General features: G+C 29.4%; 2 protein-coding genes across 7 annotated transcripts in view; both read left to right on the top strand.

The window, feature by feature from the left end:
* The window catches only part of LOC141405515 (uncharacterized), a 30,738-nt gene extending 9,299 nt beyond the window's left edge, over positions 1-21,439 (top strand). Inside the window, exon 2 of the mRNA XM_073989917.1 lies at positions 20,353-21,439. Within this exon, the coding sequence (XP_073846018.1) occupies positions 20,353-21,296 (944 nt within the window). The 3' untranslated portion in view covers positions 21,297-21,439. The remainder of the gene's footprint in view (positions 1-20,352) is intronic.
* Positions 1-23,268, top strand: part of LOC141405511 (longitudinals lacking protein, isoforms F/I/K/T-like) — a 496,088-nt gene that overhangs the window by 236,235 nt on the left and 236,585 nt on the right. The gene's annotated exons all lie outside the window — the stretch shown is intronic.

Here is a 23,268-nt window from a genome sequence, read left to right as displayed (position 1 = left end):
TTTTCTGAAATGTGTTGCTTTTCTGGATTTTTTTTACGTAGATCAACAAAACATTTTGTTAAAACAATAAACAAAAATTATTGAAGTGATAAAAAATAGTTTTATTTTATATTTTTCTAATAGTGTTTAAAATTTTAATAATGTTTTCTGAATAAATTTAATTTTGAAATTTTTTGCTTTTATTCAAAAATTGGTTAGTCCCAATTTACATTAGGCCATTTTACTTGCGGCATTTGTCAGTTTGTGGGTGAGAGAGGGTGTTAAGAGGCAAAGGGTTACCATATACCTCACCCCTCTCTCCATCAAACTGACAATTGCCGCAAGTAAACTCGCCTAATGTAAATTGGGACTTACTGAAAATTTGTTTACGTAGTTCAACAAAAACAATAAACGAACATTATTGAAATGATCAAAAAATTATTTTTTCTGTTTTATTGAAACTTATTTAAATAAATAAAAATAATATTCATACTATATATTTTGAATAAACAAATTAAATGTTTATTATTTTAACAAAAACTGTTGTCAATAAAATACTTTACGTAAAAATATTTTCTTCGATAAATTTGACATTTTCAATTGTTCAAATTAAATTAAATAAGGGATCTTTCCTTCAATCTAATCAGAACAAATAATATAAATTGAAAATTGTTGTTTAGTTAGGGGAATGTCGACAATTTCTTACGTAGGTCAATAAAAAAGTTTTGTTAAAATAATAAACAATTTTTTTTGGATTGATTAAAGTTCTGTTACTTCTTCGATTTTATTAAAATATTTAAATGTGTTTATTATTTCAACAAAACTTTTATTTTTTTTCAAATTTTAGATTTTTTAATGAAAATATTTTTTTATAAATTTGTCTAAATAAAAAAAATAATGTTTATTATTTTAACAAATTTTTAATTAATGAATTAATTTTTTAAAAATATTTTTTTTTTCAAATTTTAGATTTTTTACAGTGTTTTTAATGAAAATATTTGTCTAAATAAAAAAATATTTCAACAAAACTTTTATTTTTTTTCAAATTTTAGATTTTTTTAATGAAAATATTTTTTTATATAAATTTGTCTAAATAAAAAAAAATAACGTTTATTATTTTAAAACATTTTTAATTAATGAAATAATTTTTTAAACATATTTTTTTCAAATTTTAGATTTTTTAATGAAAATATTTTTATAAAAATTTGTCTGAATAAAAAAAATTAATTTAAAATTAATTAAATTAATTTTTTGGTTAATGAAATAATTTTTTAAAAATATTTTTTTTCAAATTTTAGATTTTTTAATGAAAATATTTTTATATAAATTTGTTTAAATAAAAAAAATAATGTTTATTATTTTAACAAACTTTTTAGTTAATGAAATAATTTTGTGGTAAAATTTTACTGGTTAAATTTAAAATTTAAATTGAAATTTTTTATTTCTATAGTGGAATGCTGAAAATTTTTATGTAGGCCAATTAAAAGTTTTGTTGAAATAATAAACACATTTTATTGGCAAGATAAACGCTTATTTCGTATTTTACAAAAAATATATAAATATATGTACCTATGTATATTAAATATATTTATGTAAAATATAATATATAAAAAAGCAAATGTTTATTATCTTAACAATTTCTTATATAGACCAATTAAAAGCTTTTTGAAATAAAAAAAAAAATTGCAATGAAATTTTTTATTTTTATTTATATAAAAAAATTTATAAAAATTATAATATAAAAAAATGTTTATTGTTTTAACAAAATTTTTTTTACATAATTTAAAACAAAGTTAATTTAAATTTTTATAAAAAAATTTATAAAAATTATAATTTAATATTTTTTTTTTAAATTATAACAATTTTTTTTTAAATAATTTAAAACAAAGTGAAGGACGAATAGTTCAAATTTATTTTTTTTTGTTAGTTTTTTTTATTTGAACACAACAAAATTCATAAAGGCAGTTAATATACAATATAAAAAAAAAAAAACAAATAATAACGGAACCGAAACCAACAAAATCAACAACAACTTTACATATACATACATATTTATATATATATGTTATATATAATTTATTTAATTATAAGAAATAATTATTAGGTAATACAATGACGTACTGTGTTTATTTGTTGCCAAATATATACACCGCGAACATTACACCCGAACAAGGACAACAACAACAAAATTTTTCGAAACTGACATTAAAAGAGAGTTAGGAAAACGAAGAGAAAGAAGAAAACTATATAAATTGAGATATATATTTAATTTATATACAACAAAGAAAAACCTATAGTTATATATATGTAGAGATGTAACAACAAACTGAAAGTAACTTATATATACTCACATCACATAAATACATACATATATATATATGGAGTTCTATATATAAAAAATATATGTTTAGGAGAAAAGAAAGGAAGAAAGGATACTGAATGTGGCTCGATTCAATTAGCAGGATTTCAATTCAAGTGGCCAAATTATTGAACATTTTCAATATAAAATTCTTGGTAATGAAAATTATGGAGTGTGGGCCGGGCCACACAATTACAATTCCTTTAGCTACATCACAAATAGTCAATTTCAAATTTTTTTATAGCTAGAAAATAATGTACACAAAAAGGAATTGTAAAAGGCCTGGAGGACTCTCACAAGGGAAATCCCTGAAGTTTTCAAAAAAAAAAAAAAAAAAAAAAAAATCTTGGCCAAGAGAGTCATGTAAGAACAAGAACCAGAGATAAGGACAAGTATCTTTAGACTGTTTTCAGGAAAAATAATAACCACCCCACTCCCCTCTACTCCCTCTTTCCCCATATCCCAATTATCAAAAAAAAAAAAAAAATAAATAAAATAAAAAAAATACCAAAAGAAAAAAACAAAGGAAAATGTTAATGTTAAAGTTATATAGAGCGAAAAAATATATAAAAAAGAACAACAACTAAACATAACCAATTTTGACAAGAACCGAAAGAACGGGAGAGCGATTTGTAAAAGTGTTTTAAATGTCAAGAGAAACCAAAAAAAGAAAACTGTGTTTGTTATACATGTTAAAGAATGTTTGTTGTTAACGCAGAACCGAAATAAAATATAAAAAAAAAACATTTATATATACACAAGAAACAAAGAAAAAAAAAAATACATTTATATACAAGAGAAAAAAAAAACAACAACAAATTTTTTAGCCAACAAAAAAACCAAAACCAAATCGATTGTTCATCATATTCAAACAAATGTAGTTACTAAAGTTAAACAAGAAAACTCAATTATAAAAACCGAAACTCTTAGAAAAAATATATATTTAATTTTTTATAAGTTTTTCTTTTTTGGAGAACCAACCAACAAAAACTAATTATATACAAACAGACAAAAAATGTTTTTTAAATATACATTCATATATTGTATATATAGTGAAAGAAAATTAAACAATAATCACTACGTTGACAACAACAAAGTAAAGAAAAATATTTTTTAACAAATTTCCTACCCAACACCCAAAGCCTCCTTCATCTCCCTTTACACCAAAACCCAAGACAAAGAGCTTAAATGAGAAGATACACAACACATAAATATTCAGAAAAATATTTTTTTTTGTTTTTTTTTTTTTTTTTTTAATTATGGAATTTCATTTCATTGTGGAAAAAGTCAGTATTTTTTTTTAATTTTTTATAGGGCCTCCGATAAATAGGGATAATTTTCGATAATTTTGGATAACATTTAAATTTTCCAGAAATAAATTACTATGTTCTAATATGGTTTCAAAATTAAAATTAAGTGGTTTTTAAAGGTTTTTAAGTGTGCGGATAATTTTGGATAAAATGAAATTACCCCAGAAATAATTTATAATGTTGTAATATGCCCTTAATGTTAATTTCAAGTGGTTTCTAAGCATTTTTTACAGCTGCGGATAATTGCGGATAAAGTGAAATTATTTCAGAAATCATAAATAATGTTGCTATATGACCCACAAATGAAGTTTTAATGGGTTTTAAGTATTTGTAAGGCCGCGGATAAGTTTGGATAGATGCGGATAAAGTGAAATTACGTCAGAAATAATTTATAATGTTGTAATATGACCTCAAAGTTATATTAAAAGGGTTTTTAATTTAAAATCATATTTTTTCTAGTGATTTCTAAAAATTTTTAAGCTTGTGGATAATGCGGATAAAGTGAAAAACTTTAAAAATCATGAATAATGTTGTATCACGGCCTCAGAGTTATATTAAAAGGGTATTTAAGTTGAAATTATCTTTTTTCTGGAGATTTCTAAGCAATTTTAAGCCTGCGGATAATTGCGGATAAAATGAAATTACTTTAGAAACAATTTAAAATTTTATAATATGACCACAAAGATAAATTAAAAGGGTTTTAAATTTCAAATTATACATTTTCAAGTGATTTCTAAGCATTTTTAACGCCGCGGATAAATTTGGATAATTGCGAATAAAGTGAAAAATTTTCAAAATCATGAATAATGTTATTACATGACCTCAAAGATGCATTAAAAGGGGTTTTAATTTGAAATTATATTTATTCTGGAGATTTCTAAGCATTTTTAAGGCCTCGGATAATTTTGGATGATTGAGGATAAAGTGAAATTACTTCAGAAAGAATTTATATTGTTGTAATGTGGCCTCAAAGTTGTTTAAAAGGGTTTTAATTTCAAATTATATTTTTTCAAGTGATTTCTAAGCATTTTTAAGGCCGCGGATAATTTTCAATAATTACGGATAAAGTGAAAAACTTCCGAAATCAAGAATAATGTTGTTATATGACCTCCAAGTGGAGATCTAGTGGTTTCTCAGCATTTTTAACGCCGCGGATAAATTTGGATAATTGCGGATAAAGTGAATAATTTTCGAAATCATGAATAATGTTGCATTAAAAGGGTTTTTAATTTGAAATTATATTTTTTTCTGGAGATATCTAAGCATTTTTAAGGCCTCGGATAATTTTGAATGATTGCGGATAAAGTGAAATTACTTCAGAAATAATTTAATATTTTGTAATATGACCACAAAGTTAAATTAAAAGGGTTTTTAATTTCAAATTATATTTTTTCAAGAAATTTCTAAGCCTTTTTAAGGCCGCAGATAATTTTGGATAATTGTGGATAAAGTGTAATTACTTCAGAAATAACTTATAATGTTGTAATGTGGCCTCAAAGTTGTTTAAAAGGCTTTTGATTTTAAATTATACTTTTTCAAGAGATTTCTAAGCCTTTTTAAGGCCGCGGATAATTTTCAATAATTACGGACAAAGTGAAAAACTTCCGAAATCAAGAATAATTTTGTTATATGACCTCCAAGTGAAGATCTAGGGGTTTCTCAGCATTTTTAACGCCTCGGATAAATTTGGATAATTGCGGATAAAGTGAAAATTTTTCGAAATCATGAATAATGTTGCATTAAAAGTATTTTTAATTTGAAGTTATATTTTCTTGAGATTTCTAAGCATTTTAAGGCCTCGGATAATTTTGGATGATTGCGGATAAAGTGAAATTACTTCAGTAACATTTTAAAATTTTGTAATATGACCACAAAGTTAAATTAAAAGGGATTTTCATTTCAAATTATACTTTTTCAAGTGATTTCCAAGCATTTTTAAGCTTGCGGATAATTTTGAATAATTGTGGATAAAGTGAAATTACTTTAGAAGTCATGAATCATGTTGTAATATGGCCACAGAGTTATATTAAAAGGGTTTTTAATTTGAAATTATATTATTTTCTTGAGATTTCTAAGCATTTGTAAGGCCGCGGATAATTTTGGATAATTGTGGATAAAGTGAAAAACTTCCGAAATCAAGAATAATATTGTTATATGACCTTCAAGTGAAGTTCTGGTAGTTTCTAAGCACTTTTAACGCCGCGGATAAATTTGGATAATTGCGGATAAAACAACATTTTATCAGAATTAATTTTTAAAGTTGTAATATGACTTCAATGGTAAACTTGAGTGATTTTTAAACATTTTTATGGTATTGGATAATTGCGGATAAAGAGAAAGGCAGTTTTGTGTTTGCGGATAAAGTGAAAAAAACTTTAGAAATCACGAATAAGACCTCCTAAAATGGTCATCTGTAAATAGAAACCCCCCTTTTTCTAAAGGGGATATTCCATAGATAGACGACCTCGTAAAGGGGTCTTCTATAAGTAGCAGACCTCCTTAGAAGGTCTTCTAAAGATAAAGAGTTCTTTTAAAAAAAGAAAAATCCACTGAGGCCTTTCGAAGATAAGGATAAACATATATTCATTATTTTAAGGGGTTTTAAGCTTTTTGGAGCATTAAAATGACTTGTATGTTTTTCCCAAGAGTTCCCAGCTTGGGCGCCATATTCACAATCAGTCCCAGATTCAAATCAGAATATTATTTTTTGGGTTGTAATTTGACAAAATATTCATATTTTCGAAGCCTTCCTTATATTAAAAAAAAAGAAATAAAAATTCATAAAGTTTTTATTTCCCCATTTTGGGCGCCAATTACAAAAAAAATGGCAAAAAACCTAAATTAAGTATTTTTTTTCAAAAAATCCTTCTCGGGGTTATCTAGAGATGTACACAATAGGTCTTCAGGTCTTCTTATAAACCATTAACGTTTCAGCTCGGGCGCCAATTTATAAAAAATTTCTTATAGGCAGCTAAAATAGATTTTTATCAATAAAAATCTTAATATTTTTAATATGGGCTGACTTTTTCCACAACAAATTATCACCCAAACTAAATCGAGTACAAATATTAACCCCTTAATTCCCTTTCCTCCCTCCCTCCCAAAACACTTGATGACATTTAAAACAACAACAACAACAAACGTTTTATTAGAACAATTTTAACAGAAGTAGACATTTTTTCTTTTGGTTATATTTTTTAGTCAAATTTATACTCAATTTATATAATATTTATAAAGAAAAAAAATTGTTGGTTATTGCATAAAAAAATAAAAACACTATATATGAAATATATAATAATAAAAGAATATAATAATTTATATTTAGTCAATACAAAAGATGAAAAAACAAAACTATGACGAATAAACCAACACTAACACATTAAAACAAATAAAAAATAGAAAATGAGTGCCATTATTAAAGAAAAAAATATATAAAAATAATTATTAAATAATAATAATAAAAAAAATAATTCTAAGTTTTTAGCATATCTGCCTTTGTTTTGTTAAACAACAACAATATTTTCGTTAATGTTTATTTTCGTCTTTAAAAAAATATATTTTCGGAATACAAAATGAAACACATTTTTAAAACCAAAATAATTAAAAAACAAAACCAACAACAAAACTAACACTATGTGCTCTAACATTAAATGTTAAAAAAAAGGAATAGGAGGAAGAAGACGAAGAAGTAAACGAAGAATGTTAGTTAAGAAACTAAACTAAAATTGAATGGAATCATAAACATATAAACATATTTAAAACAAAAAAAATAATAAATATATTTAATTTGTTGCTTGTTGTTAAGTTTAAAAAAGAAAAAAAATCGCAAAAAGAATTTTAAGCGAACATAATGATGTAACAAAAGAAGAAAACGAAGCAAAAGAAGAAATAGCAAAAATGTTTTTTTAATATTAAGATTTCAAAACAAAACATATATTTTTAATTGTTACCAACATTTATTTGTTTATGTTTATGTTATTTAATTAATATTATTAATTATTATTATCATTAACATAAAACAAAGTTCAGCTCGAATTATTAATTATTATTACTATTAATATTATTTTTTTAATATTATAAGTTTAAAATATTTAATGTTAAATTTATGTAATAACAGAATGGAAGAAAGAGAAACATTTTTGTATGACACTAAAATTTATTTTGAAGAATTGTTATTTTTTTGGAATTTTTTATTTTTTGTAATTTTTTTATGTTTTGTAAATTTTTTATTTTTATTTTTTTCAAGAGGCTAACATTCTTTTATTTTTAAAATGAATTATTTCTTTGCTTATTTTATAATCGATGTATTAGAAAAAAAAGAAGAAGAGTAAAGAACAGAGAGTAGTAATGGGTAAGGCCTCCTAAAGGGGTCTTCTATAAATACAAGATCTCCTGAGAGGATTTTCTATAGATAGAATACCACTTAAAGGGGTCTCATATGGATGGAAGACCTCCTAAACGGGTTTTCCATAGATAGATGACCTCTTAAAGGGGTATTCTATAGATAGAAGACCTCTTAAAGGGGTCTTCTTAAGACGGAAGACCTCCTAAAGGGGCCTTATATAGCTAGAAGACCTCCTAAAGGGGTCTTCTATAGACAGAAGACCTCCTTAAGGGGTCTTTTGTAGATAGAAGACTTCCTAAAAAGGTCTTCTATAGATAGATGACCTCTTAAAGGGGTCTTCTATCTATAGAAGATCTTATAAAGGGGTCTTCTATCTATAGAAGACCTCTTATATAGATAGAAAAACTCCTGGAAGGGTCTTCTATAAAAAGAAGACCTCCTAAAGGGATCTTCTATAGATAGAAGACCTCCTAAAGGGGTCTTCTAGAGATGGAACACCTCCTAAAGGAGTCTTCTAGAGATGGAATACCTAAAGGAGTCTTCTGTAGATAGAGGACCTCCTAAAGGGGTCTTCTTTAAATAGAAGACTTCCTATAGGGGTCTTCTATAGATAAAAGACCTCCTAAAGGCATCCTCTATAGATAGAAGACCTCCTAAAGGGGTCTTCTATAGATAGAACAACCCCTAAAGGGGCCTTCTATAAATAGAAGACCTCCTAAAGTGGTCTTCTATAGGCAGAAGACCTCCTAAAGGGGTCTTTGTAGATTGAAGACTTCCTAAAAGGGTATTCTATAGATAGGTGAACTCCTAAAGGGGTCTTCTGTAGATAGAACACCTCTTAAAGGGGTTTTCTATAGATAGAGGACCTCCTAGAGGGGTCTTCTATAGATAGAAGACCTCCTAAAGGAGTCTTCTATAGACAGAAGACCTCATAAAGGGACCTTTGTAGATAGAAGACTTCCTAAAGGGGTCTTCTATAGATAGAACACCTCTTAAAGGGGTCTTCTATATATAGAAGACCTCTTAAAGGGGTATTATATGGGTGAAAGACCTCCTAAAGGGGTCTTCTGTAGATAGAAGACTTCCTAAAAGGGTCTTTTATAGATAGAAGACCTCCTAAAGTGGTCTACTATAGATAGAAGACCTCCTAAAGGGGTCTTCTATAGATAGAATACCTTCTAAAGGGGTCTGCTATAGATAGAAGATATCCTAAAGGGGTCTTCTATAGATAGAAGACCTCCTAAAGGGGTCTTCTATAGATAGAAGACATCCTAAAGGGGTCTTCTATAGATAGAAGACATCCTAACGGGGTCTTCTATAGATAGGAGACCTCCTAAAGGAGTCTTCTATAGATAGGAGACCTCCTAAAGGGGTCTTCTATAGATAGATGACCTCCTAAAGCGGTCTTCTATAGCTAGAAGACCTCCTTAAGGGGTCTTCTATAGATAAAAGACCTCCTAAAGGGGTCTTCTATAGATAGAGGACCTCCTAAAGGGGTCTTATACAGATAGAAGACATCCTAAAGGGGTCTTCTATAGATAGAAGACCTCCTAAAGGAGGCTTCTTTAGATAGTAGACCTCCTATAGGGATCTTCTATAGATAGAAGACATCCCAAAGGGGTCTTCTATAGATAGAGGACCTCCTAAAGGGGTCTTCTATTGATGGAATAGAAAGTAGACCTCCTAAAGGGGTCTTTTACAGGTATAAGACCTCCTATAGGGGTCTTCTATAGATAGATGACCTAAAGGGGTCTTCTATAAATAGAAGACCTCCTGAAGGGGTCTTCTGTAGATAGAAAACCACGTAAAGAGCTCTTCTATAGATAGAAGAACTCCTAAAGGGTTTTTTGTAGACAGAAGACCTCCTAAAAGGGTCTTCTATAGATAGAAGACCTCTTGAAAGGGTCTTCTACGGATGAAAGACCTCCTAAAGGGGTCCTCTATAGATAGAAGACCTCCTAAAGGGGGTCTTCTATAGATGTAAGACCTCTAAAGGGGTCATCTCTAGATAGAAGACCTCTTAAAGGGGTCTTTTATAGATAGAAGACATCCTAAAGAGGTCTTTTATAGATATTACACCTCCTAAAGGGGTCTTCTATAGATAGAAGACTTCCTAAAAGGTCTTCTATAGATAGATGACCTCTTATAGGGGTCTTCTATAGATAGAACACCTCTTAAAGGGGTATTCCATATATAGAAGACCTCTTAAAGGGGTCTTATATGGATGAAAGACCTCCTAAAGCGGGTCTTCTATAGATATAAGACCTCCTAAAGGGTTCTTCTATAGATAGAAGACCTCCTACAGGAGTCTTCTGTAGATAGAAGACCTCCTAAAGAGCTCTTCTATAGATAGAAGAACTCGTAAAGGGGTCATCTATAGATCGAAGACCTCTTAAAAGGGGTCTTCTATATATAGAAGACCTCTTAAAGGGGTCTTATATGTATGAAAGACCTCCTAAAGGGGTCTTCTATAGATAGAATACCTCCTAAAGGGGTCTTCTATAGATAGAGGACCTCCTAAAGGGGTCATCCATAGATAGAAGACCTCCTAAAGGGGACATCTATAGATAGAAGACCTACTAAAGGCGTCTTCTATAGATAGAGTACCTACTAAAGGGGTCTTCTATAGATGGAAGACATCCTAAAGGAATCTTCTATAGATAGAAGGTCTCCTAAAGGGGTCTTCTATAGATAGAAGACCTCCTAAAGGGGTCTTCTATAGACAGAAGACCTACTAAAGGCGTCTTCTATAGATAGAGTACCTACTAAAGGGGTCTTCTATAGATGGAAGACATCCTAAAGGAATCTTCTATAGATAGAAGGTCTCCTAAAGGGGTCTTCTATAGATAGAAGACCTCCTAAAGGGGTCTTCTATAGACAGAAGACCTCCTAAAAGGAGCCTTCATTAGATAGAAGACCTCCTAAAGGGGTCTTTTATGGATATAAGACCTCCTAAAGGGGTCTTCTATAGATAGATGTCCTAAAGGAGTCTTCTTTAGATAGAAGACCTCCTAAAGGGGTCTTCTATAGATAAAAGACCTCCTAAAGGCGTCTTCTATATATAGAAGACCTCTTAAAGGGTCTTATATGGATGAAATACCTCTTAAAGAGGTCCTCTACAGATAGAAGACCTCCTAAAGGGGTCATCTATAGATAGAAGACCTCCTAAAGGGGTCATCCATAGATAGAAGACCTCCTAAAGGGGTCTTCCATAGGTAGTAGACCTCCTAAAGGGGTCTTCCATAGATAGAACACCTCCTAAAGGGGTCTTCTATAGATAGAAGTCCTCTTAAAGGGGTCTTCTATAGATAGAAGACCTCCTAATGGGATCTTCTATAGATAGAAGACCTCTTAAAGGGATCTTATATGGATGAAAGACCTCATAAAGGGGGTCTTCTGTAGATAGAACACCTCCTAAAGGGGTCTTCTTTAGATAGAAGACCTCCGAAAGGGGTCTTCTATAGATTGAAGGTCTCCTAAAGGGGTCTTCTTTAGATAGAAGACCTCCTAAAGAGCTCTTCTATAGATAGAACAACTCCTGAAAGGATCTTCTATAGATAGAAGACCTCCTAAAGGGGTCTTCCATAGATGGAACACCTCCTAAAGGGGTCTTCTATAGATAGAAGACCTCCTAAAGGTGTCTTCTGTAGATAGAAGACCCCCTAAAGGAGTCTTCTGTAGATGGAAGACCTCCTAAAAAGCTCTTCTATAGATAGAACAACTCCTGAAAGGGTCTTCTATAGATAAAATACCTCCTAAAGGGGTCTTCCATAGATAGAACACCTCCTAAAGGGGTCTTCCATAGATAGAACACGTCCTAAAGAGGTCTTCTATATATAGAAGACCTTCTAAAGGGGTCTTCTATAGACAGAAGACCTCCTAAAGGGCTCATCTATAGATAAAAGACCTCCTAAATGGCTCTTCTGTATCTCTCATCTCTCTCTCTCTCTCTCTCTCTCTTCGAAAATTGAGATCGACTTTATTTATGTATTTTTTGTTTGTTTTCATTTTGAACACCTTTTTTTAAAAAAAATACAACTTTTCAAAGTAAATTTTCTTGTCAATGGTTTGTCTAATGACCCTTTCGTTTAGTTTTTAAGAAATTTATTACAATTTGTTGTTAAAAAAAAAACACACACACATATACATATATTTACATTTACGCGCTTAATTAAAACAATTTCTTTTAAAAAAAATAAACAATTACCTTATTTTTGTGTTTTAAATAATTATGTTATTATATATTTTAATTTGTTTTTATGTTGTTAATTAATTAACTAAAATATGTTTCCATTATACAATCAAAGCTTATTTTGTTTTTGTTATAATTTTGTTGTGTTTTTTTATGTTTTAGTTAAAAACAAATATATATTTCAAAAAGAAACAAGAAAAACAAAAAAAATAGAAATTAAATTAAATGAAATAATGTAATGAAAACAAATTGTTTATTCTATAAGAATGTTGTTATTGTTATTTAAATATTTATCTATACACACATACATATATACTGATTATATATACAATAAACAAACAAAACAAAAACATATATTTAACATGAAATGAAATGGAAAATAAACAAAAAAATACTAAGTATATAATGAAGTAAAACAAATAATATATAAAAAGAAAACTCGTTTTTAACCGAAAGAATGAAAAGAAACAAAAAATAGTTTTGAAAAAATGAATAAAAACAAAATGACGAACAATATACTCCAAAGAAAACAACCAAAAATTATATACAATTTATAAACCAACAAACAACAAATAATAACAATGAACAATGATGATATATACTTATATATTATATACAAATTAAACAAACAATAAACTCCACCCCCCAACAAAACACTCACACCCTCCCCCCCCACACAGCTATTTACAAAACAATCGAACAAACCGTAAACCAACCAACAAAAATAGTCAACAAATTGAAATTGTATCCCTTCCCCCTTTCTACCCACATAACACCATACAAAAAGAAAACAAAATTGAAAATTTATGATGCCATATATAAATAATTGAATTAGTGAATATGTAACACATCATAGTCAAATTAAACAAAAATTTTTATTTTTTACAATTAGTTTTAATTATTGTTTTTTTTTGTTAATTATAACATAATTTTTATTATATTCTATATATTTTTTTAGTTTTAAGTATTGAAAAGATTATATATTTTTTGCTGGAAATTATTAGTTGTTAGTTTTGTTTTTATTATTATTACTATTATTATGATTATTGTTGTTTTTGCAAAAGAGATTATAACAAAAAAAAAAAAAAAAACGAAAGAAAAGAACTCCCACATATAAAATATGGGGTGGTTCACAATGAAATGTAAAATAAGTTAAGTAGGTGACAGAAGATCTCCCTGAAGTGAGAAATTATAAAAACAAATTGTATTTAACTTGGTTGTAAAGAGATATTTTAGAATTTGTCCCCATTACTTGGAATATTTGTCTTTAATGAGCTTTGGGAAGTATATTTTAAATGTATTTTCAAATTTCCCATTGTTTCAATAAACTCCCCTTGGCAAAAATTATCTTTGGAAAAAATCCCAATCGATCACCTCTAGACATTTTTGTACAAATTCATAGGATTTCGAAATATAAGGTCCATTGTAACCTCAAAATTTTGCAAACCTTAAAATTTCCACAAAATTTAAGAAATATTGTAATTTCAATGAACTACCTTTGGCAAAAATCTTCTTGGGGACGAATCCAAATAGACCCCCTTGAAACAAATTGTGTACAAACTCATGGTTTTTGAGATAAAAGGTCCATCATCTTAACTCCGAAATTTGGGAATTTAAAGACTGTCATAAAAGTTAAAGGAAAATGTAGAAAAAATCTCAATCAAATATTGAAATTTCAATATGCTTCCTTTGGCAAAAATTTTCTTTGGGAGAAACCCCAAGAGGCCACCTTTAGACATTTGTCTACAAACTTATAGGTTATCGAGAAATAAGGTCCAAGTTTTAACCTCAAAAATTGAGAAACCTTAGAATTTTAAAGAACTTTAAAGATGAATATTGAAAATTCAACAAGTTGCCTGGGAAAACATTTTTCTTTGGGAGACATACCAAAAGACCGCCATTATACGTTTGTGTTCAAACTCATTGGTTTTCGAGATAAAAGGTCCATCATCTAACCTCCAAAATTTGGGGATATAAAGACTGCCCTGACAGTTAAAGAAAAATGTAAAAAATCTCACTCAAATATTGAAATTTCAATATGCTTCCTTTAGCAAAAATTTTCTTTGGGAGAAACCCCAAGAGGCCACCTTTAGACATTTGTGTAAAAACATATTGGTTATGGAGAAATAAGGTCCAAGTTATAACCTCAAAAATTGGGAAATCTTAAAATTTTATAGAAATTTAATGAAAAGTTTAAATAACAGACTCAAATATTAAAAATTCAACAAGTTGCCTGGGACAAAATTTTTCTTTGGGAGAAACCCCAAAAGACCGCCATTATACGTTTGTGTTCAAACTTATTGGTTTTCGAGATAAAAGGTCCATCATCTAACCTCCAAAATGTGGGAATTTAAAGACTGCCCCTAACAGTTAAAGGAAAATGTTAAAAAAATCTCACTCATATATTGAAATTTCAATATGCTTCCTTTGGCAAAAATTTTCTTTGGGAGAAACCCCAAGAGGCCAACATTAGACATTTGTGTACAAACCTATAGGTTATTGAGAAATAAGGTCCAAGTTGTAACCTCAAAAATTGGGAAACCTTAAAATTTTAAAGAAATTTAATGAAAAGTTTAAATAACAGACTCAAATATTGAAAATTCAACAAGTTGCCTGGTGCAACATTTTTCTTTGGGAGAAATCCCAAAAGACCGCCATTATACGTTTGTGTTCAAACTTATTGGTTTTCGAGATATAGAGTCCAAATTATAACCTTAAAAAGCTCAAAATTTGAAATGTTAAAAAAAATCTCACTCATATATTGAAATTTCAATATGCTTCCTTTGGCAAAAATTTTCTTTGGGAGAAACCCCAAGAGGCCAACTTTAGACATTTGTGTACAAACTTATAGGTTATCGAGAAATAAGGTCCAAGTTGTAACCTCAAAAATTGGGAAACTTTAAAATTTTAAAGAAATTTAAAGTTTCATGTAAATAACAGACTCAAATATGGAAAATTCAACAAGTTGTCAGGGACAAAATTTTTCTTTGGGAGAAACCCCAAAAGGCCACCTTTAGACATTTGTATACAAACATATTGGTTTTCGAGATATAAGGGCTGAGATATGACCTTAAAAAGCTCAAAATTAAAAATTTTCATAAAATTTAAAGAAAAATGTAAAAAAATTGTTCAAACATTCAAATTGGTTAGAATATGTCTCTGACAAAAATGTTCCCCTCAAGAAAAGGCTATGGATCTCCTTTGTACACTTTTATTAAAGATTAATGGTTATCGATAAAAACTTCTCTACAAACTTCTCTACAAGTGGTGTCATAAGACACGCCGTTCGGACTCGGCAATAAAAAGTAGGTCCCATATCATTGAGCCAATATGAATCGGCGTGCACTCATTGATATGAGAGAAGTCACCCTTGTCCCTTCGGGGATGTTGTGGGAACATATGTATGTATGGTTATCGATATATCGCCTATAAGATATAACCATACAATTTTCATACACTAAAATATTTCAAACAAATTTCAATAATTACATTTGTAGCTATAATTTGTACATAATATGTTTTAGGAAAACTAATGTCCGCATTACACCACCGTGGTTTACCTTTATAAAGTTTTACCATCACTCCACTGCTTCCGACATATTGGCATTTTTAAAAAAATATTTCTTGTGATATCTGTATAAAAAGTTATTACCTTTTTTTGATGCTATTTTTGGGAATTCATTTTTCAATCCAAAGGGACATTTTTCCCCAAGGACCTTTAGACCTTGACCTTCTTTAGACTTTTTTTCCTCAACCCAATAGTTTTCGAGATATTGCCCTCAAGTTTTTATTTAACCTATATAAGTACATATCTCTAAATTAAATATCATTTTAAAAAGTTTTGGCATATTTTGATGCTATTTATGGGTAATATATTCCTCAATCCAAAGGGAAAATTTTCCCTAAAGACCATTAGATGTTGACCACCTTTAGACATTTTTTCCTTAACTCGCTGGTTTTCGAGATATGACACTCATGTTATAACCTCAAAATTAAAAAAAAGGGATTTTTTCAAAAATTCCTTAAAATACTTTCTAATGGAAATATGTTCCTCAGGTCAAAGAGGAAAATGTCTGTATGGTCTTAAAGAGGTTGTCCATCCTTAAACACTTTTATCTGAAACCTATGGGTATCGAGTTATGACACTTAGGTTATAGAGGTTTTTTAATATTTTTCTCTAAATTAAATATCATTTCAAAGTTTTTCTCATTTCTGATGCTATTTTCGGCAATACATTCATCCCTCCAAAGAGACAATTTTTCTTAAGGGCCATTAAATGTTGACCACCTTTAGGCATTTTGTCCTTGCATTAATGGTTTTTGTGATAGGGCTTCCGAGATATTGCCCTTAGCATTGCTCTACCTTAAAATAAACAACTTATTAAAAGCAATTGCAGTTTTTAAGAACTATTTGGGGAAATATGTTCCTCAGGTCAAAGAGGAAAATGACTGTATGGTCTTAAAGAGGTTGTCCATCTTTAAACACTTTTATCTGAAACCTATGGGTTTCGAGTTAGGACACTCAGTTTATAGAGGTTTTTTAATATTTTTCTCTAAATTAAATATCATTTCAAAGTTTTTCTCATTTCTGATGCTATTTTCGGCAATACATTCATCCCTCCAAAGTGAAAATTTTTCTTAAGGACCATTAAATGTTGACCACCTTTAGGCATATTGTCGTTGCATTAATGGTTTTTGTGATAGGGCTTCCGAGATATTGCCCTTAGTATTGCTCTACCTTAAAATAAACAACTTATTGCAATTGCATTTTTTAAGAACTATTTGGGGAAATATATACCTCAGTTCAAATAGGAAAATTTCCGTATGATCTTAAAGAGGTTGTCCATCTTTAAACACTTTTAACTGAAACCTATGGGTTTCGAGTTGGGACACTCAGTTTATAGAGGTTTTTTAATATTTTTTTCTAAATTAAATATTATTTCAAAGTTTTTCTTATTTCTGATGCTATTTTCGGCAATACATTCATCCCCCCAAAGAGACAATTTTTCTTAAGGACCATTAAATGTTGACCACCTTTAGGCATTTTGTCCTTGCATTAATTGTTTTTGTGATAGGGCTTCCGAGATATTGCCCTTAGTATTGTTCTACCTTAAAATAACAACTTATTAAAAGCAATTGCATTTTTTAAGAACTATTTGGGGAAATATGTTCCTCAGGTCAAAGAGGAAAATGTCGGTATGGTCTTAAAGAGGTTGTCCGCCTTTGAACATTTTTCTCTGAAACCAATGGATTTCCAGTTATGGCCCTCAAGAGCTATAGACTTCAATTTGTTTTGATATTTATTTCTAAATTAAAAATGTTTTTTTTGCTTTTGCGATTTTTGATGCTTATTTCTGGAAACATATTCCTCAAACCAACGGGAAAATTGTTCCTTAGGACCTTTAGATGTCGACCACCTTTAAACTTTTTTACCTAAGGTTGAAGGTTTTCCAGATAGGACTTCCGATATATTGCCCTTAGTATTGGTCTAATTTAAAATTAAATAATAAATAAGAGTAATTGTAATTTTTAATGTAACTGTAATTTTTTAAGGGAAAGATTTTCTTCGTGCCTAAGGAGAAAATGTCCCCAAGGACTTAAAGAAGTTTGCCATCTTTAATCAGTCTTCCCTCAACCCAATGATTTTCGAGTTATGATCCTCAGGTTATAGACTACCAAATTTTTTACATTTGGCTCTAGTCTTTTTAAAAGTTTTTGCCATTTTTTATGCTATTTTGGTGGAATAAATTCCTCAGTCCAAAGGGAAAGTTTTTGCTAAGAACCATTGAATGTTGACCTCCTTTAGACATGGTGTCCTTACTCCAAGGGATTTCGAGATTTGACACTCAAAATATAACCTCCAAATTAAAAAAATATGTATTTTATTATTAAAATCGTACCTTTTAAAAACAATTGTCATTTTTGGACTCCTTTAAAGGGAAATAGATTCCTCATGGCAAAGGAGAATATGGCCCCAAGGACCAAAAGGTGTTGGCCGTCTTTAAATGTTTTCCTCTGAACCCAATGCTTTTCGAGTTATCAGGTAATAGACTTAAAGTTTTTTTCATTATTTATATATTTTTCAAAATCAAAAAATAATCCCTTAAATATTTTAAATTCATATGTAATGTCCTTGGCAAAAATAGTCCTTAAGGAAACCCAGGTTATAACATAACCTCAATATTTTTTGGAAATTTTTGAAAAAATGTAAAAAATCGTTTAAATATTTGAAAATTGATTATCTTGTCTATGGGAAAAACATTCCTCATAGGAAACCACTATGGGTCATGATTGAAAATTTTTCCGATTGATCTATGGATTTTGAGATATGAAGCCCTGAAACCGACCGCCTTTAACATTTAAATTCCCTTATTAAAAGATTTTTGGGATATTGCCTTCCAAGAAAATATTTTTTTTATAAATTGACTTTTAATTAAGGAAACATTTTTGCATCATAACTCTACAATCAAATGAGATACAGTGTTTTTTTTATAATTTTCCCTTCTAGAGCCGCTACTCACCCCGCTTCAATTTTACATATTTCATTGAAACACCCCATATAAATAAGTGAAATAAAATATATAAATATTGTTAACCAAGAGTATAAATAACAACACATTTATATACAAAAAAAGAACAAGTAAAAAACAACAACAACATTTTACAAAAAAATGATATTCTTAGTACCTATTACCCCAAAATGTAACAAATTGTAGTTTTTAACCAAAACGCAAAAAATGAGAGACGAAGAAAAAAAAAACAAAAAAATATATAAAACTTGAAAAAAAGAGAAAACATGTTAAAAACAAAAATTCAAATAATTAATAATATTGAAATGTAATTAAAAACAAATTTTAAAATTTTTTGGCTCATAAATAAAAATTTCCCTTTGAGGGAAATTTTTGTTTTAGCGATATTTTATGGCAATTTTGTATTTTCTAGTTCTAAAAAGAAAAACTATGATTTTTGGAGTAAAAAATAAAAATTTCCCTTTTGGGAAATTTTAAGGGAAATTTTTGTTTTTAATGAAATCGAATATTTTGCCTTGGAGTTTATATAAATAAAAAAGAAATTTTCAATTTTGAGCCAAAATAAAAATTTCCCTTTATGGGAAATTTTTGTTTATGTAGGGAAATTTTTGTTTTTAATGAAATCGAATAATTTGCCCTAGAATTTATATAAACAAAAAAGAAATTTTCAATTTTGAAGCAAAATAAAAATTTCCCTCTAAGGGAAATTTTTATTTGTGGCAATTTTCAGAACAGATTTTTTTCATTTTAGAATTCTAAAAAGCAATTAATTCATTAAAAATTGCCCTTTAATTATAATTTGTAAATAAAATAATTTTTATAATTAAATTATAATATTGGAAATTTTAAAAAAGTTCTCAATATTATTGAAATGATTTGAATTTTTGTTAATAACAGAGTTTTTGTGTTTTTTTACTATGTTCAATTAATGAACCCCCCCCGCCCCACCACTACCAACCATTTATATCCAGTTATTTTTGTTAACTTCCCTTACCTTAGTCCTCAAACCCCCTCAAAAAATTATTCCCCAATGCCTGGATTCTGTGTAACAATGAGATTTTATTTGTTAAGTAAAAGATAATTAAACAATTTTTTTTTCTGTTAAAAACCTAACCTAACTTTTAGAAGAAAAAAATAGAAATAAATTAAAAAATAATAAAATAAATAAATAAAAATACACATTATTAATATACAAAAAAGGAGAAAACAAAACAACAACAAGAACATAAATAGGTAAAAACGTTTATATATACATATATATTATGTTTAGTATAAAAAAAGAATTAAAAATAAAAAAGAAAACTGAAAAATTTAATGAAAAAAACATGATAATGAAAAACGTATTTAATTTTGAAAACAAACAGAAAATGGAAATTTCAAAATAAAACGAGAAAAAAAAAACAAAAAAGTGTGTTTTATTTAAAAAATTTGAAAACAAAAAATATTTGGCCGGGAGGGAAAATAAAACAAAAATTAAAATGGAATGTGCAAAAAGGTAGGTATTGATTTTTTTTATTATTTTTTAAATTAACTAACTTATATTAAAAAAATTAACAATATTTTTAATTGGATTTTCTTTTAAGAACTTTTTATTAATTAATTTTTTCTGTTTTTCTTCTTTCTTTTTTTTCGTTTTAGGCCACTTGGAATTTTTCAACTTGTCCAGCAGTGATCTGAAGGAGCATAAAAATCAAGACAACACCGATGCCTTTATTATTATGGTTGAAGATTTGGAGGATCTGAATCGGGCCTCTTTGGCCTCCGAGGCTGCAGCAGCTGCTGCCTTTAATGATGACAATTGTCGTGACACCATGGCCACCGGATCATCTTCCTCAGTTCCCATGCGTTGTGGCAGTTTGGATTCATGTCTATCACGTGATCAATTCTTAATATCCATGGTAAATGAATTCCTTAATGATGCTGATGATACGGTGATGGATGAACCAAGTTCTGCGGGGAAAACAAACACACCTCTCAACATTGTGGAATATATGGAGGAGCCAAATCAAAATGAAGTGGAAAGTCTAATAGATTTTCATCACATTAAAGATTTGCAGACATCACCGACAAGGCATCATGAGGATAATAACACTCCACCACCCATTGAAATTGTAATGCCGCCTTGTGGTGATTCACCGCCATCGTTGTTTGTCAATATGGCGCCATCGCTGCCGGTGACAACGAATGTAATTAGTTTCTCCAACAGTTCCTCAACCAGCTCTTCTTTAGCATCGGTGCCAGTGATGGCAACAACATCTAAAAATACAACAAGTTTAACTAGCACCACCACCTCGGCCACCACCACGACCACCACCACCAATTTTAGTTCCTCCTCGACTCCAAAATTGCTGCTAACAGATCGCAGCCATGAATCTTCCACAGAAATGCCCACCATTTTGTTGACCATTAAAAACAATGAAAATCTCACCGCAAATATGCGTGAAATTTCCTATCAACGTTTTGGACGCATAAATCGTAATCTACCCGCTGAGGTGCATAATTTCCGTTGTCATTTGTGTGCCTTCTCCTGCAAGAGGAAGGAACTGCTATTGCAACATTTCCGTGAAAGACATCCCACTTAAGGCAGAGGGTAAATACAACTACATACATATACATACATACAAACATATATAAAATGAATTACAAATGAAGTAAAAAAATTAAGACAAAATGAATTATTAAGCAAAAAAATAAATAAAATAAAATTAAAAAATAATTAAAAACAATTAGCTATATATTTAAAAAAATATAGATTAGAGATATTATCTCAATAAACTTTCAATGTGAAATAATTTTAAAAATTCAAAAAACCCATTTGTTTTTATTTCACAAATTTAATGGTCAATTTTTTTAGGTTATACGCAAACTCTCTCAAGTCAGGTCAGTTGTTGTTATTGTTGTGATTTTTTAAATAATTCATAACAACAATTGCTACCGTAATCAAACCAATTTTATTTTGGGAAAACAGTAGACGGTACTACCTGCGACTGTTTTGCGTTAAATCTTCTTCTTTATCTACTCCTTCTATAATTTAAAAAATATTTTTTTAAAATTAGATTTTGTTTGTGAAACAAACACACTCTTCCCCCTTCCAATTTTCTTGATATACAAATTTATATGGTAAGCATTTTTGTTTTTATGATAAAAAATCGAAAATTATTAATTATTTGTTTTTATAAAAAATAGTTAGAAATTTAATATTTTTTTTTTAGTTTTTAATACTGAATTTTTATTTTTTAATTCTTTTTGACAATTAAAAATTAAAGTAAAAAACCGTAACCGTAAAATTAAAGAAATTTAATTAATAAAATTAAAAAAAAAATAATTTTGAACACGAACATGATAGGAAAGGGAGGCTTCTCTCATATCAGTGACCCCCAAAAAGAGTGTTTTTTGGCTCCACTCGGATAGTTTTTAAATTTAAACTACAGACAGTCCATGATATGCCGATCGCAACTTTTTTATAGGATATGTTCTGAGATACACTTCTTCACCTTTCACTTCACGCCTCAAACATTTTGTTCACCCCATTTACGCTTATTTTTCGAGTATTTTATGGACGGTCTAGGGTGTACTCTTCTTTTTAAATACCCTAATGAATCTTAGCCCCCCATCTTAGTACCAGAACATAACCGTATATATCCGAGCAGTAGGTAAATATTTCTTCAGATATGGTCATTCTAAGGAATGGAGTTATTTATGGGGGTTATCATGCACGGCAATTCCCCGTAATTTTTTTCACTTTCTCCCTTAAGTTGCAACGGCGGAAAGAAAAAACTCACGGGGAAATTTCATTCATGATAACCCTCTATATTTGTAGCTTATGTTCTCGTTAAGGGTACCATTCGGATCGTTTTGAATTCATTCATAGGTGTGAACATACTTCAAGGTGGGACTTTCACTTTTCTCACATCAATGAGTGTAGATCCATTTAATATTTAATTTAATTTTATGGGACCTCCATTTTATCGTGGAATCTGAAAAGCGTGTTTGTGGCTTATGCCCACTTTAGGGGCTGCTAGCGGATCCTTTAGAAATTTGAACTACAGGAAGTCGATGGTATGCTGATCACAACGATTACAAATTTCCGGGGAGGAGGTTCATACATCTTCAGATATGGGGAACTTTATTTACACTTTTCAAGATAAGACCTAAAGCCATCACCAACCGAAATAACAGACCAGTTTTAGTGAGTCTGTTTAAACGAGCCGAAGTAAGTCTTAATAGACGAGCTAATGTGAGTCTTTATAGGCGAGCTGAAGTGAGTCTTTAAAGGCGAGCTGCAACGTGTCGAAGTGACTCTTTTTACATGACCTCAATTCTTTATAGACGAGATGAAGTGAGTCCTTATAGACGAGCTAAAGTTAATCTTCATAGACGTGACGTAGTGAGTCTTTATAGACGAGCCGAAGTCAGTCTTTGCAGACGAGCCGAAGTGTGTCCTTATAGATGAGCCGCCTTTATAGACGAAGTGAAGTGAGACTTTACAGACGAGCTGTAGAGAATCTTTGTAAAGACTCCGAAGGGAGTCTTTGTAGACATCAAGAAGAGAAT

The sequence above is a fragment of the Musca autumnalis genome, unplaced genomic scaffold (assembly GCF_047663935.1).
Source record: "Musca autumnalis isolate F117 unplaced genomic scaffold, ASM4766393v1 scaffold_5, whole genome shotgun sequence".
In the NCBI taxonomy this organism is placed as follows: domain Eukaryota; kingdom Metazoa; phylum Arthropoda; class Insecta; order Diptera; family Muscidae; genus Musca; species Musca autumnalis.
Note: the sequence above shows the minus strand (reverse complement) of the source record. Positions and strands in the feature narration are given on the sequence as shown.